At 56.2% G+C, this 16,260-nt stretch overlaps 1 protein-coding gene across 1 annotated transcript in view; it reads left to right on the plus strand.

Annotated features, from left to right (window-relative positions):
* Positions 1 to 16,030, plus strand: part of Fam73b (family with sequence similarity 73, member B) — a 28,852-nt gene extending 12,822 nt beyond the window's left edge. The window contains exons 2-15 of the mRNA XM_013021386.1: positions 423 to 633; positions 1,979 to 2,091; positions 2,916 to 3,033; positions 3,229 to 3,365; positions 5,926 to 6,043; positions 6,906 to 7,006; positions 7,474 to 7,589; positions 8,010 to 8,082; positions 8,176 to 8,262; positions 12,220 to 12,318; positions 12,619 to 12,753; positions 13,804 to 13,857; positions 14,486 to 14,602; positions 14,733 to 16,030. Coding sequence (XP_012876840.1) covers positions 423 to 633; positions 1,979 to 2,091; positions 2,916 to 3,033; positions 3,229 to 3,365; positions 5,926 to 6,043; positions 6,906 to 7,006; positions 7,474 to 7,589; positions 8,010 to 8,082; positions 8,176 to 8,262; positions 12,220 to 12,318; positions 12,619 to 12,753; positions 13,804 to 13,857; positions 14,486 to 14,602; positions 14,733 to 14,939 — 1,686 coding nt within the window. The 3' untranslated portion in view covers positions 14,940 to 16,030. The remainder of the gene's footprint in view (positions 1 to 422; positions 634 to 1,978; positions 2,092 to 2,915; positions 3,034 to 3,228; positions 3,366 to 5,925; positions 6,044 to 6,905; positions 7,007 to 7,473; positions 7,590 to 8,009; positions 8,083 to 8,175; positions 8,263 to 12,219; positions 12,319 to 12,618; positions 12,754 to 13,803; positions 13,858 to 14,485; positions 14,603 to 14,732) is intronic.
* Positions 16,031 to 16,260: the final 230 nt, after the last annotated feature.

Genomic DNA, 16,260 nt, shown 5'->3' on the forward strand with positions numbered 1-16,260 from the left:
CTTTTTTCTTTTTGCTTATGTGGTGCTGAGGAATCGAACCCAGGGCCTCAGGCATGCAAGGCAAGCACTCTACCACTGAGCCACCTTCCCAGCCCCAGACGTCAGCCTTCTGAGTAGCTAGGATTACAGGTGGGAGCTACCAGCACGTGGCTATGGTCATTTGTATTAATAGGTACAAGCCTTAGTTTCCTCTGTTGGCAAACGGTGGGGATTCCAAAGCATTGCCTTCTGTAGCAGGTGCCTGTGCGTGCCTGTGCATGCCTGTGTGTGCACTGGCTTTGTGCTGTGTTATACCTCTGTGGTCCTGTCTCAGAGAGGCAGGTCTGGTCCCTTTCCAGTGCTGGCGACTTCTGTCTCCACCGAGTGTCCTGCCCCTGGGAGTTTCCCTGGGCTGTGTGACACGCCTCCTCTCTCTTCCCCAGTCTGCATTCTCCCAGCTGCGCTTGACGCCGGGCCTGCGGAAGGTCCTCTTTGCCACGGCTCTGGGGACCGTGGCCTTGGCTCTGGCTGCCCACCAGCTGAAGAGGCGCCGGCGGAAGAAGAAGCAGGTGGGCCCTGAGGTGGGGGGCCAGCAGCTGGGCACGGTGCCCCTGCCCGTCCTCATGGCCCGCAAGGTCCCGTCAGTGAAGAAAGGTAGGTGGGAAGTGCCGGACGGCCACACCCCGAGGATGTCAGCTGAGCTGCCTGCCTGTCTCAAGCCGAGTTTCCCTCATCCATAAATTGGGGTGACGGTAGAGCCCCCTTCCTGAAGTCATTGTTAGGGCCTGGTGGGGTGAGAGCACGTCTGGCCTAGGTACTGGTTGTGGGTGTTCTCATTACTTGAGGGGGTTTTGAGAGCAGAGATGGGGTGGCGGGCATGATTCAGTAGTAGGCATGGCACCTGTGTGGAGGGGAACGCTCTCCCCAGGAACAGAGAAGGCACTAGAGTGTTTCCACCAAACCATCTCTCCCATTTCCACACTAAGAAAAAGGGGGGAAAAAAATGAAGGAGCTGGGCATGGGTGCCTCATATCTGTGATCCTAGCTGCTCCTGAGGCAGACCCTCGAGATCTGAGGATCGAGATGTGAAGCCAGCCTGAGCAAAAGGTCTAAGATTCTGTCTCCAATCAGCCAGCAAAGTGCCAGATTAGAGGCAGGGTTTAAGCGGTAGAGCACCAGCCTTGAGTGGAAAAAGCCAAGTGAGAGCATGAGACCCTGAGTTTAACCCCTGTAATGGCACCAAAAAAGAAGAAGAAGAAGAAAAAAGATTAATTTGCTTGTAGAGTTGTCCTTTTTAGAGCATACTTCCAAGCTTTGACGCACATGAAGGGCCTATTCAGTCACTCCCTGATGCCCTTGTCCCCTTGTTAGTCCCCGCCTCCCCTCTCCCAGCCCTGGCAGCCACCAAGGTTTGTGGCTGGCCAGCCTGGTTTTAGAAAACCCCTGTAGCTCCTGGTTATCTTGTGACAGCTCCTTGTCACACCTATCTTGTCAGGAGAAACCTGTTTTCTTCCCTCACTTGAAATTCTTTGGTACACTGTGGGCAGATGGCTCACGCCTGTAATCCTAGCTACTCAGGAGGCTGAGGTCCGAGAATTACAGCTCAAAGCCAACCCAGGCAGGAAAGTCTATGAGATTCTTATTTCCGGTCTACTACCAGAAAAGTAGTAGAGCATTAGCCTTGAACAAAAATGCTCAGGCACAATGCCCACACCCTAAATTTAAGCCTAGGAGTGGCACACACACACACACACACACACACACACCCCTATATGGACATATTGATATCTATATCTATTTAAATCTGACTCAACTGTGATTTGGAAAGAGGATTATTAGTCATTGCTCAGCTCAGGTGGCTGTGCCGGGTGAGCAGGACATGCGGAGGGTCTGCGTCCCTGGGCATGTCCTTCCTCCAGGGCACTAGCTTAGGTCAAGGAGGATGGGCAGGAGGGCCCGGTGGGGCACACCCACCTGACCCGCACCCTGTCCTTCACAGGCTACTCCAGCCGGAGGGTCCAGAGCCCCAGCAGCAAGAGCAACGATACACTGAGCGGCATTTCCTCCATCGAGCCCAGCAAGCACTCAGGCTCCTCCCACAGCTTGGCCTCGGTGAGAGGGGGCAGCACACCCTGTTCCAGGGGTCCCACACAGGCACTGGGAGTTGGTCAGGGATGGAGGTGGGGACAGGTGCAGAGAGAGGAGCTGAGGCCCCGAGAAGGTGCTTCTCTGTGCTGCTACCCGCTGCCGTTCCCTGCCGATGCATGGAGCTAGCAAATGCTGCCATCTGGAGATAAGAGACGATTATTGGCCCACCGTGTGGCTTTGTTTTGTTCATGTGTTTAGAAATCTATTCAGCAGCTGGAGGCCTAGATTCCTCAAGAGACTGAGATCTGAGGATCACAGTTCAAAACCAGAAAGGGCAGAAAAAGCCATGAGACTCCTTATGTCCAGTTAGCCAGCATAAAGCCAGAGGTGGAAATGTAGCTCAAGTGGTACAGCACCAGCCTTGAGTGGAAAAAACTACAGAATGGCACCTGGATGTTGCATTTAAGTCTTAGAACCAGCACAAAATTTTAAAAGAAAGAGGAAAAAAAAATCTGTTCAGCCAGAAGCGAGCCCCAGCTCTGGGGCCTGGGAACACAGGGTGAGCAAGACTGGGTTCTTGCCTGAGGGAGCCCGGAGCTCCTGCAGGAGCGGGTGAGGGGCAGCGCAGGGCGGTGCGTGCTCTCCTGTCTGTCTGATGGAGCAGAGGCTGGGCAGGTCTGGGCTCCCCAGGCCAGCCGTGGCTCCCCGTGTCGTCTGCCTTGCTACTTTCTGGGAGCACTTGGCCCACTCAAGCAGGGAGGCCATGTGTCTACGATCAGGCCGAGGAGGGGCCACAGAGGGTCGGGAAGGACTCACGCCCTGTCCTTGTCTTTGTGCCTGGCCCCCAGATGGTGGTGGTGAACTCCTCCAGTCCTACAGCTGCGTGCTCGGGACCGTGGGAAGCCCGAGCGATGGAAGAGTCTGTGCCCGCCACGGATGGCAGTGCCGAGAGCCTCTATGTGCAAGGTGGGCCCCGGGGTGGTGGGAGGATGGCCTTCCAGCATTCGGCACCTCCGCTGTCCCAGATTCCCCGATCAGCAGTGTCCACCTCATAGGGGCGCACACGGTCCACTGGCTCTGGTCCTTCCATCACTGCCCCGGGGCCTGGCCGCACAGTTCACGGGAATCGCGCTGACTCTCCCTTCTGTCGCTGGTGTGCAGGCATGGAGCTGTTCGAGGAGGCCCTGCAGAAGTGGGAGCAGGCACTGAGTGTGGGCCAGAGGGGGGATGGCGGCAGCACCCCCACCCCAGGGGACAACCTCCGGAACCTGGAGATCGAGGCTGAGGCACTGTCGGAGGTAGGCGGGGTGGGAGAGGGGCAGGCCTAGTTCATGAAGGTACTCGAAGTAAATAAAGTAGTTTATATAACAGGCTGAGCACAGGGTCTGGATGTGGTAATTGCTGGGTAAACAGACCTGATAATAGGCCAGTCTTATCAACTCTGCTGTGGTGCCAGGTTGGAGGCACATGCTTGAGATCCTGGAACTCTGGAAGCCAAGGCAGTCTGGGCTACATAGCGAGGGAGGGGAGGAGGGAGCAAGGGAATAATAGGATGGGAGGAAGAATAAGAAAGAAAAAGTAGAGGCTGAAGGAGGGCGGGAGGGAGGGGGGAGGTGAAGGATGAAGGGGAAGGGAGGGAGTGTCCAGGAAGAGTGGACAGCAGTGCCGCTCTGCTCACAGGCAATTGCATCTCAGGCCTTTGTTGTTTTTTTCCTTACGCCTTGCTTGGGCACCGGTCAAGTTTTCTATAGTATTTGTTTCTCTGTCCTGAAGGGAAAATTTAGGCTAAAAGTAAACATTTCTGTAAAGATCACACTAGGCCTGTGTCCTGGGGTGATGTTCGCTGAAGTGGTCTGTGATAGGTCAAGAGCAGGAAAGGCAGCTAGCAATCTGATTGCTGTTAGTGGGTCAGGCTCTCTGTGGCCACCAAGGAGAGGAGGGGATTGACCGGCTGCGGATGTGTCATGTTGGGAGGTAAAGTCTCTTGGACTGTACTATGTGGGCTGGCTTTGAACCTTGATCATCAGATCTCAGCCTCTTGAGTAGTTAGGATTACAGCTGTGATCCATCATAGGTACTTGGCTATAATCCTTTTTACTCTTAGTAGCTGAAAGGAGATGCTGGGCATGCACAACCCCATCTAGCTTTCTACTGATTGAGATGGGGCCTCAGTCTCTGGAGTAGCTCGGATTACAGGTGTGCATCACCCTGCCCAGCTCACTGTACTTCTGCTGTCATACCTAAGAAACATTGGCCTACACCAAGGTTATTTCACAGAGAAAGAGATGGCAGGCAGCCACCACGTGAAGCATGGCCACCCCGCTGCAGCAGCGTGGCCTGTGCGCCTAGAGTCTTGTGCCCCAGGGCCCCCGTTTCTGCTCTCCCAAGCTCTAGTCACGTGCCTGGGCCACTTTACCTCCTTGAGTTTCCTCTTTGAAAGAGGATCGCGGTGTCCTTTCCTTTCCTGGGGAGGGGAGAGTTGGGGTGGGGTGGGTGCACCTCCAGGCTGAGCAGCAAGGTCCTGATCTCGGCCTCCGCAATGGCTGCCTGTCTCCTCCCAGCCTCGGGCCGACTGCCCCCCTCTCCTCCCCAGGGTCCAGTTACTGCAGGTGCAGCACTAGCAGCCTCTGTGGAAACTAGTCTGGCTGGCTCTCGCTGCACCTGGGGCCTGCTCCCGGGCTGGGGAACAGCACCCCTCTTCCTGGGCCTGAGCCAGGGGGCAGGGCACTCCTCGAAGACAGTAAGCAGAGGGATCTGCACACACCACTTGCCTGTAGCCAAGGCCCTGCCTGGACTGCCTCTTCTCTGCCACCTCATCCTTTCCAGACAGACAGCCCCTTGCTGCCTAGCCCTGCCAGCACCTGGCCATGACCTCAGAGTGTCGTGGTGCTGGAGCTCACGAAGCACCCCCATACCGCAGTACTAGCTCTTCCCTGTCTGTCCTGCTGCCTGCATGCGGGAGCCCTGTTCTGCAAGGAAGATCTCCACTTCCTTCAAGGCTTTCCCAGGCACACAGGGTTCATGCATTTTAGGCCCACAGCTTGTTTAGGGCTACAAGGTCCTCTCTTTGTATGCAAAAGCAATCACTGTGGCACCGGAAGTTGTGTCCTTTTTCTGCTTTAAGCCTTTCCTGAGACGCTTGGAGGTGGCACTCTTATTTCTGTTGAGGAAGAGGGTGACTGCTTATCAGAATCCTCAAAGGAACTGGTGCTGCTGAGATCTGAACCTGGCTGTTCTCAGCTGTTGAGTGGCTCTGTTTGTTTGGTAGAAAGTCTCATGTTGCATATAAGGTTTTCTAGAAGCTAGGTATGGTGGTGCATGCCTGTAGTCCTAGCACTTAGGAGGCTGAAGCAGGAGGATCTCAAGTTTACGGCTAGCCTGGGCTAGAAAGTTAGACCTTCTTGTGAAACTATAAAGATAAAGAACTTGGAGCCAGGCGCCGGTGGCTCATGCCTATAATCCTAGCTACTCAGGAGCCTGAGATCAGAGGATTGCAGTTCAAAGCCAGCCCAGGCAAGAACGTCCATGAGACTCTTATCTCCAATAAACCACCAGAAAAACAAGCGGCTGTGTGGCTCAAGTGGTAGAGTGCTAGCCTTGAGCTGAAGAGCTGAGGGACAGCCCAGGTCCAGAGTTCAAGACCCATGACTGACAAAAAAAAAAAAGAACTTGGGGTATTGACACAACCTGCCGCGACCAGGGACAAGGCAGTAATGGAGACAGGACCATGGAATTGAGGTTTGGGATACCAGGGGACCTGGAGCCTTCCTCAATAGCTAGGATTACAGGCTCAGTGGCAGTTTTACTCCCGGCTTGGGAGCTCAGTGGGTTGAGCTGATGCCTTTGCTTTCACCACAGCCAGAATCTCAGCGCAGGGAGTTTGCAGAAAAGCTGGAGTCCCTGCTACACCGAGCCTACCATCTGCAGGAAGAGTTCGGCTCCACCTTCCCCTCTGACAGCATGCTGCTGGACCTTGGTGAGGGCCTCTGTGGGGAGCTGGGGAGGGGAGAGCTGGGGCCTGGGCCCCAGGGCTGCAGATGCATCACAATCTCTGGATCCTTTGCCAGATGGGGAAACTGAGGCAGGAGTAGAGCTGAGATGAGGCCTGGGCATTGCTGGCCCCTGCCCCTTGGGTGCCAACCCCAGGGCTTAGGTGTCTGCACCCCCCACCCAACAGCTCTTCGGGGGCTTTGGGCGACCCCTTGTCCTGCTGGTGCCCGGCGGTGGGTGGAGGATGGGTTGGCTCACGCAGTGGTTAGCCCAAAGCAGGCCTGAAGGCTGAGGCTTCATTGCCTCATGGAGGTGGGAGGAGGTGGCATTGCTGAAGTGCACTGGCTGCTCAGTGCAAGGCCAGTTCCCTCCTGGTGCCTATGGTGTGCTGTGCCCTTGCAGTGCATGGCACCGCCCCTCGAGCTTCCCGGGGCACACAGGACCCCTTCCACATCACTTACACCCAGCTACCTGTAGGACACTAGGGTCCAGAGAGCTTGGCCAGGCTCCCCAGCTAACGAGGTTTCTCCCCTCTGGCCTTGAGTGTGGCTCTGGCCGCTGGAGTCCCCCTTCCTCTGGCACTTCCTCTCCTGGAGGTCGCTCAGCCTCCCAGGGAGGACAGCCACCTGCCAACCACAACACACCGTCCACTCCTGCTGCCAGACCTCAGTCTGACGGTGGGGCTGTAGTGAGCATGCGCACCTGCTCGGTGCCACCTCCCAGCATGCCGCGGCAGCCTTGCAGCCCCCAGCTCGCCCACCCAGGCGGAGCCTCTGCGGGCTGGCGGCAGCATTGGGTGCCGGGGTTCCCGCCAGCTCTCGTGGGGGCTCAGCTCAGCTCTGTTCTAGAGAGGACCCTCATGCTGCCCCTGACGGAGGGCTCACTGCGCCTGCGGGCTGACGACGAGGACAGTCTGGCCTCCGAGGACTCCTTCTTCTCCGCCACCGAGGTGACTTGCGGGGGTGGGGGGGGTAGCAGGAGGGGGAGCTGGGAGGCCGACCAGGCAGAGTTTGGGGGAGCTGGGGGGCCGACCAGGCAGAGTTTGGGGGCCTAGTGGGTGATCACTCTGTCCATACTGACCTCTCGTTCCTCCAGCCCACTGCTGGAGCTCGTGGCACAGCATTGCTTCCTGCCTTTGCCATGTTGGGGGAAACATAATGTCTCCCCGAGGACGAGAGGACAGAGCGTGCATGTGTCCAGGAGGCAGTCATTGGGGGACAGGCACTGAGGGGGCAATGTGGAGGTCCAGGGTGGAACTTGAGCCCAGGCCTCCCATTCATGGCATGGCGAGGCTCCCTTTGATGTATCCTGGTAGGCCCATGGGTTAGAGTGTGCTGCCAGGGAGGGCAGGTGCCCTGTCCCCCCCCCAGGGTGCTGCTTACAGGTCCCCTTGCCCTTCCCCCCGTCTCCCTCCAGCTCTTTGAGTCCCTGCAGGTTGGGGATTTTCCCATCCCCCTCTCCAGGCCCGCCGCCGCCTATGAGGAGGCCCTGCAGCTGGTGAAGGAGGGGCAGGTGGCCTGCCGGACCCTCAGGTGAGGGGAGTGGAGGCGTGGGCAGAGGGGGCGGGAGGCTGGGGTGACCTCCGTGACAGCTGAGGGCTCAGCCCCAGTGCCAGCACAAAAGAAAGGAAAAGGAAAAAGGGCCCCTGGGTGGTGGGTGGGAAGAAGACAGCCACAGTGGCAGAGCCCTGCCCATCTCTGCCGAGGAGTTTGGCCATTTTCGTCCTTTGTGGGTGAGGATTATCAATGGGTTGTGGTTAAAGGAGGCAGACATCAGCATGAGCCCAGCTCTCATGACCAGACCTGCCACCTGCACCCAGGGCCCAGGACCTTGGCACTAGCCAGAGGTCCCCTGCCAGAGCAAGACAGGGCCAGGCTGGGCGTGGGGGGCGGGGAGAAGGGCTTGGGCTCTGCTGGGCAGGGCCTGTGTAGTAACACCGCCACTCCCCTCAGGACAGAGCTGCTGGGCTGCTACAGCGACCAGGACTTCCTGGCCAAGCTGCACTGTGTTCGGCAGGCCTTTGAGGTGAGCACTCCACACGGGGGCAGGCCTGTGGCTCCCCTCTCCGCGGGCTTGGGGAGGCTGGCCGCTCACCCGCTGTCCTCCTTCATTCCTCAGGGGCTTCTGGAGGACAAGAGCAACCAGCTGTTCTTTGGGGAGGTCGGCCGGCAGATGGTGGCTGGCTTGATGACCAGAGCTGAAAAGGTAGCTGCGGCCGGGATCCCCAGCCCCCATATGTACCCCTATTCTACCCTGCTGGTCTGTTTCCTTTCCCTTTTTTCTCCCCCCTAAACTTCAAAAGGTTGTACAAAAGCCAGATACCAGTGGCTCATATCTGTAATTCTAGCTACTCAGGAAGCTGAGATCCAACAATCATGCTTTGAAGCCAGGCCAGGCAAGAAAGTCTATGAGATTCTTACCGTTAGTTACCCACTAAAAAGCCAGAAGTGGAACTGTGGCTTAAGGAGTAGAGCACCAGCCTTGAGCAAAAAAGCTCAGGGACAGCATCTAGGCCCTGAGTTCAAGCCCCAGTATTGGCATATACACTCATGCACATGTGCACGCGTGCACGAGCACACACACAAAGTAAAAGAAAATATATGTGAAAGAAATGTATAGATTGAATGTATAGGCCTGAAATCTATTTTGAAAAGTAAAATAAAGCTGGGAACCAGTGACTCACACCTATAATCCTATTTAGGAGGCTGAGATCTGAGGATCATGGTTCAAAGCCAGCCTGGGCAGGAAAGTCCATGAGACTCTTATCTCAAATTAATGACCAGAAAACCAGAAGTGGTGCTGTGGCTCAAGCGGTAGAGCGCTTGCCTTGAGCTGAAGAGCACAGGGACAGCGCCCAAGCCCAGAGTTTAAGCCCCATGACCAACAAAAAATAAACCCGAGAATGAGCTGTGAGGGCATCCTGTAGCCATCAGAGATCTGGGAAAGGGCTGAGACTTTCCCCAAACCAACTTTGAAAAATAAGAGGTCTGTTCTGATTTTTTTTTTTTTTTTTGAGTCCGGTCGTGGGGCCTGAACTCTGGGCCTGGGCACTGTCCCTCAGCTCTTCAGCTCAAGGCTAGCGCTCTACCACTTGAGCCACAGTGCCAATTCCGGCTTTTTTCTTTCTGCTTGTGTGGTGCAGAGGAATCGAACCCAGGGCCTCAGGCATGCAAGGCAAGTGCTCTACCACTGAGCCACCTTCCCAGCCCCTGATTTATTTTTTTTTTTTAGTTTTATTTTCTTGTAAAGATGCTGTACAGAGAGGTTACATTTACATCAGTAAGGTAATAAGTAATTTCTTGTCTGATTTTTTTACTTCTGGCTCAATTGTATAAAATTTACCAACTGTACAGTACAACAGTAAAAGGTCCCCTGTGCCCTCTGACCCTGCTGCAGTCTGTGCCCGCCCACCAGCTTCGTGGACACTGCCCCTTGGACATAGTCCTCAGCCCATGTGCCCTCCCGTCGGCCCACAAACTTGACATTGTGGAATCACAGTGTACAGTGTACCTCATTCATCTCTACACACGAGGACTTGGAGTGATTGCTGCTGAGTGCACAGCCCTCCATTGTGTGGGCTGGCTGTGGCCTATTTCTAATACACGAACCTGTTTGGGTGGCATCTGCTCTTCACCGTGGGCATCCTCACACAGATCCCTGGGAGGCCCTGGGAGTTCAGGCTGCAGCAGGTCATTCTGTTGACCAGTGGAGCTTGCCAGTTTGGCCTCTGAGAAGCCTTGGCACTTACATTCCAAGAACATTGTGTCATGCCTGTATCAGTAATCTGAAGTCCTTGTTGTTTTACCCGGTACTTTATGGAGCTTTGATTATGGATGAGGTGCCGTCATTTTTTCAGTTTATTACCCACTTGTGCTTGTTTATATGGGTTTGGTACAGTTTTCTCATGTCTGAGTCTTTTCTTCTCACATGCTTGGTAATCCTACAAATCACATCTGAAAAGCCCCGCACTTACAGGCTCACACCTGTAATCCTAGAAAGGCTGAGAGTTGAAGGATTACACATTCCTGAACAGAAAAGTATAATAGACTCCATAATAACCAGCAAAAGCCCAGGCTGGTAGTATGGCTGAAGTGGTAGAGTGCCTGTTTAGTAAGAGGTAGGGTTTGTAATTCTACTCAGAATGTTGAGATTGGAAGATCCCAGAATCCAGTTCAAAGCCAGCCCAGGCGGGAAAGGCTGGGAGATTTATCTCCAATTAATCACCAAGAAGGCAGAAGTGGAGTTGTGACTCAAGTGGTGGGGCACCAGCCTTGAGCTTTTAGAAAAGCTAAGCAAGAATGCAAAATACTGAGTTCAAGCCCTAGTACTGGCACAAAACAACAAACGAACAAGAACCCTTCATCTTCTCACATCTTCCACCTTTGTAAGATGTCCGTCACGGCTGCCACCCATGATGGGAGCTGGAGCTGGTACGTGAGTGTGGGCGCCTCGCATTGTCCAGACTGAGGGGCGCGGGGCTCTGCTGCAGGCTAGATGCTCTGCTGCTGCTTCATGCTGCGCTGCCCTGGGCTCTGCTGCAGGCTAGATGCTCTGCTGCTGCTTCATGCTGCGCTGCCCTGGGCTTTGGCATGTGCTGCCTCTGCTCTTAGTACATTATTTCCATTGTTTTTTTTGGTAATAGATCCTGAGGCTTGAACTCGGGTCGTGGACACTGTCCCTGAGCTGTTATGCTCAAGACTAGCACTCTGCCACTTGAGTCACAGCACCACTTCTAGCTTGTTAGTTGGAGATAAGAGTCCTAACACTTTCCTGCCCTGACTGGCTTCAAACCTGGATTGTCAGATCTCAGCCTCCTGGGTAGTTAGGATTACAGGCATGAGCCACTAGATCCTGGCTCAATTCTCTCTCTCTCTCTCTCTCTCTCTCTTTCTCCCTCTCTCCCTCTCCCTCTCCCTCTCCCTCTCCCTCTCTCTCTCTCTCTCTCCCTCCCCCTCTGTCTCCCTCTTTCTCTCTCTTTTTTGTCAGTTGTGGGTCTTGAACTCTGGGCCTTGGCGCTGTCCCTCAGCTCTTCAGCTTAAGGCTAGCGCTCTACCACTTGAGCCACAGTGCCACTTCCAGCTTTGTCTGCTTATGGGGTGCTGAGGAATCGAACCCAGGGCTTCATATATGCAAGGCAAGCAAGCACTCTTCCACTGAGCCACCTTCCCAGCCCTTCAATTCTCTTTTTAGCTGAAACAACTTTACTGTGAAATACACATGGAAGAGAGCGAGAAGGGGACCGTAGGATGGCTCTAGGACCAGAGCCTATGGTGCAGGTGGTCAGGGGTTAACCCGTCCAGCATCTGCCTTCGTGAGCTCTGTGCTACACCTCAGTTCACCTCCAGTTGCTCTTCCGCCTGGCAGATATATAAAAACTAAAAGTGGAGGTGTGGCTCTAGTGATAGAGTTTAGCTTTGAATGAAAATGCACCTAAGCCCTGAGGTCAAGCCTTAGTATCAGCACACACACACACACACACGCACACACACACACACACACGCAGGCACACGCACACACAATGGAAGGGGCCACTGGGTAGCCCCCAAACACCAAAGCCTATGCTAAGTCCCATTAGGGGTCCCTAGGCAGGTGGAGCCCGGACTGGCCCCATCTGGATAGATGTAGTGCCCAGTCTCTGGAGTTGTACAATTGGGCCATTTCCTTACTGTCTGTGAGCCACTCTAAAGCCCATCTGAGCCCTGTGGGCGTGGCCCCGAACGGGGGAAGGCATGCCTCTATGGCGTGTTAGCCACGCCTGCATGCACTGAATCTCAACCCTAACTCCATGCAACTCTTGCACTGCTGATGTGCACCTGGTGCTGATGGGCACTGGGCTGGTGCTGCCCAGACCAGGTAAACATGGGGCTGCGCTTTCCTCCTCCTTGCTCCTGAGGCACAAGGTTGCAAAGATTTGGATCTTTGCTCCTAGCTGTTTGTAGAGTGGGAGCGTGCTGGCGGGCTTCACACCGCCCTGGCCAGCCGCAGGTGCTCGTACCTAAGTTCTCCAGACAATACACTGCCATGGGGAGGTGATTCCAGGGCGAAGCTGCAGGCCTCCCTTGCCACATCCCCATGCTCTAGCCCAGCTCGTCCCTGCGAGGGTCCCGCCAGGTCTCAGGGCCTCTCCCCACAACACAGAACAGGCTGTGCTTGTCTCCACAGAGCCCCAAAGGCTTTCTGGAGAGCTATGAGGAGATGCTGAGCTATGCACTGCGGCCTGAGACCTGGACCACCACCCGGCTAGAGCTGGAAGGCCGTGGGGTGAGTACCTGATCCCCTCTACCGAGGTCGTGGCTGGAGGCCGGGGCTGCGGACTTCCACTGCTTCCAGGCAGCCGAGATGGCGCTGGCGCTGGCCAGAGCATGGGTTCCTGTTCTATCCCAGGCCTATGTATGAGGGCAGCCCCTGCTGCGCCCCAGTACAAAACGGGGAAACGAGGCGTCCACCTGCACATGGGCTCAAGCGAACAGGGAGATGAAGCCCTCACATACGTGTGAGCTCAGTCATACGTGGTGGATGAGGCCTTCGTGTGCACGCGGGTTCAGGCACTGCCCCCCATAGGTGGTGTGCATGAGCTTCTTCGACATTGTGCTCGACTTCATCCTCATGGACGCCTTCGAGGACCTGGAGAACCCCCCGTCCTCCGTGCTCGCCGTCCTGAGGAACCGCTGGCTGTCAGACAGCTTCAAGGAGACGGTGGGCCAACCCCCCCCCCTTCCACCCCATCACCTGGTCCCAGGCCGTTGCTTGAGCCCCTTCCTGCCATCCTTGCTGGGGACACCAGGGCTGGGTGCCCATCAGACAGTTCCTGTCTGCACCTGCCTCCACGATCTAGGACTGCTGGGGTCCAGTCCAGACACCCACTTCCATGAGTTTCGCATGAGAGTTCCCTCACATTGTTTCGCCTGGGCAGGTCTGCTTGGTCAGAGATGGCATTAGTTCAGCCCAGTTTTGATTCAGTCCAATTAGTTAAGCCAAAATAGGGAAAAACACCAGCCAGGTGCCAGAGGCTCACAACTATAATAGGAGCTGAGATCTGAGGATCGCAGTTCAAACCAATCCAGAAAAGAAAGTCCATGAGACTTATCTCCAGTTAACTATCACCAGAAATGGTGCTGTGGCTCAAAGTAGTAGAGTGCTAGCCTTGAGCAAAAGAGCTCAGGGACAGTGTCTAAGACCTGACTTCCAGCTCCAGGACTGAAAAAAATTAAATGGCCTTGGTACTATCTCTTACTTTTTCCCTCAAAGCTAATGCTCTGCCATTTGAGCCACAGGTTCACGTCTGGCTTTTTGGTGGTTAATTGAATATAAAGAGTCCCACAGACTTTGCTGCCTCCCCTCCCTCCTTGCCTCAAACTGTGATTGTCAAATCTCATCAGATCTCAGCCTCCTGAGCAGTCAGGATTACAAGTGTGAGTCACAGAACCTGACTAGACTGGCTTTAGCTAAGCTGGTTACAGACATCACTGTTTTTCCCACAAGCCCAGATGAAGTAGACAGAGGAGGAAACTGAGGCTCAGGGAAGGTCAATAAGTCCAGAGACCCACAGCAGTAGGGACTAGAGTCCAGAATCAAGTGGAAATAGTGTGTCTGACTCCAAATTGAGAGGAGAGACGGGACAGAGCTCAGGTAGATGAGCTTCATCTTCCTTCCCAGGCAAGGGCAAACTGCAGAGAAGAGCTTGATCCCAGACCGGGGGCAGATCAGGCCTGTTCTGACACTGGCTGGTCTTTTTCTCTGCCTTAGGCCCTGGCTACTGCGTGCTGGTCGGTCCTGAAAGCCAAGAGGAGGCTCCTAATGGTAAGTGACCAGAGGAGAGCCATGCCAGAGCCTGGGCATGGCCAAGACTCCCTTAGAGGGAGGAAGGGAAGTGGCCACCACCGGAGGCCTCCTGGGGCTCCTGAGGCCCATTGTCCCCATGGCTTCTTAACTCCCCAGGCTGGCTGCCCATCCTGACATTGCCCCTCCTCCCTTAGGAGCTCCCCAAAAGCCATGGAGGACAGTGTTGTCACCTCCAAGGCCAAGGCTGGAAGCGACCCCAGCATGTGTTCAGGACTTAGCAGAGGAGGGGGGGCCTGGGGCAAGGGGGAGGCTTGTGCACACAAGTGGGCTGGCTGAGTCTAGACAATGGCGGTGGCAGGATGCCCAGAGAGCCTGCCGAGCCCTCCTGCCCAGCACGCTGCCGGGCCCTGCCCTGCTCCCCTGTGTGGCTCTGCCGCACACAGCCTGTGCCGGGGTGCTTCCTACCCGAGGCCGCCTCACACCCACCTCGCACTGCCACGCCCCCAAGCCGCTTTCCCAAGCACTGGAAAGGTGAAGTAGCTGGGCTATAAAGGAGCCTTTCAGTTGATTCCACACCCCTACCATGGGCTTGGTAAACCCTCACCCCCTGGACCCCACATTTTTTAGTCCTTCCTCTCCCCCACAGGTGCCCGACGGCTTCATCTCCCATTTCTACTCCGTATCGGAGCACGTCAGCCCTGTCCTGGCCTTCGGCTTCCTTGGCCCCAAGCCCCAGCTGGCCGAAGTCTGTGCTTTCTTCAAGGTACCCAGGAGCCCCCAGAGGTGCCAATGGAGGGGGAGGATGGGCTAGAGCCCTGGCCGTAGAGAAGGGGCTCGGTTGGGTGTGGAGAGCATCACTGGGGCACGCAAGCTGACGCCTGTTGTACCCCCAGCACCAGATCGTGCACTACCTGAGGGACATGTTCGACCTGGACAACGTGCGGTACACCTCGGTACCCGCGCTGGCAGAAGACATTCTGCAGCTGTCGCGGCGCCGCAGTGACATCCTACTGGGCTACCTGGGGATGCCAGCGGCCAGCAGTGTCGGCCTCAATGGGGCACTGCCCCGGGAAAATGGGCCCCTGGAGGAGCTGCAGTAGTGGCAGGCACAGGGAGAGGGCAGCCTGCTGCCTGGCCTCGTTCACGCCGGGGTAGCAGTGAGAAGGTTCCCCCTTCCTTGGAGTTGGTGTCCAAGGGCTGCGGGGCCCAGGGCTAAGCCATGCCGGTCCCCACCTCATCTGGGAACCCGAAGGCCCAGAGGGCGAACATCCATGGAGAGTTGCTGAGCCCCTATGGGTGCACTCGCTGCCCCTGAGGTTCCCCGGGGGAGCTGGAGCTGCCCGGGCCTGGCCGAGAGAAAAGCAGGAAAGTGGTGTGGAGAACTGAGACAGGAGGAGCTAGGGTGCTCTGGTGAGGGACCCCACAATCTCTGACACCTCTCCCTCTCCCAAGGCTGCAGGCAAGGGAGCTGGGGGGGAGGAGACAAAGGGGGGGCACAGGCAGGCCCCGTGGGACGGGGGCACCTTGTGGCCGTAGGCCTGGGCTGTCAGAGGTACGACAGGCAGGGACCAGCTCTTTACAAATGGAAGCACCAAACCAGGGCACTGTCTCCCCACATCATCACGCCCTTCCAAAGACCATCATTGCTCCCCCATCTCTGCCACCACCAAAGACGGGTGGAGCTGGGTGCCCCATGCCTTCCCTGTGTCTGGAACAACTCCCTGGTGGTGCTAGGCATGGAGCTGGGGACTCTGGCCTGGGGGTCACCCAGGCCCCTGTCACCTGTGCTGCCATTGGCGGCCAGGGAGCTGGGGAGGGCAGAGGATGCACCCAGCCCAGCGCTGCCCCCCCTTCCCCCTACACACACACAGCAAGAACTGTGCCAGCACTTGGCCTTCAACACTACGCACACACGCTCTGGAGCCATTGGGAGTGTGAGGCCTGCGCTGGCCCTGCGGATCTCCCTGTTAGCCCTTGTCCCAGTTGCCGCAGGGGTCCCGGCAGCCCTGCATTCCCCCATCTCGGCCTGAGATGGGGTTTTCCATACTGCCTTAACACCATCTGGAGGAGCTGATCCTTCCAGAAGACTCCAGTTGTTTCTGTCCAGGGTCTAGCACTGGCTCCTGGCACAGGGTCCCCTCCCAGGAATGGAGAGGGCCGTCGAGGGCAGGAAGGCCCACTCAGGAGAGGGAGGTGGCAGACGCCTGGAGGGAGCAGCCCCTCCCCCCTCCGCCCCCACATTCCGTTTATTTGCACTTTTCCCCATGCTCTGAATGTAACCCTGGACCACGGCTCTGATGGTCCCAGACGGCGCAGAAGTGGCGTTTTTGTTCTGTCCTGTTTACGTGTCCACGCACTGCCTCTAGCACTCAGTCTGTTGCAGCTTCCAAGTCCGTCCGTCATCAGCTGGGAGTCAAATAA

Source organism: Dipodomys ordii, unplaced genomic scaffold, assembly GCF_000151885.1.
Source record: "Dipodomys ordii isolate 6190 unplaced genomic scaffold, Dord_2.0 Scaffold55, whole genome shotgun sequence".
Lineage (NCBI taxonomy): Eukaryota > Metazoa > Chordata > Mammalia > Rodentia > Heteromyidae > Dipodomys > Dipodomys ordii.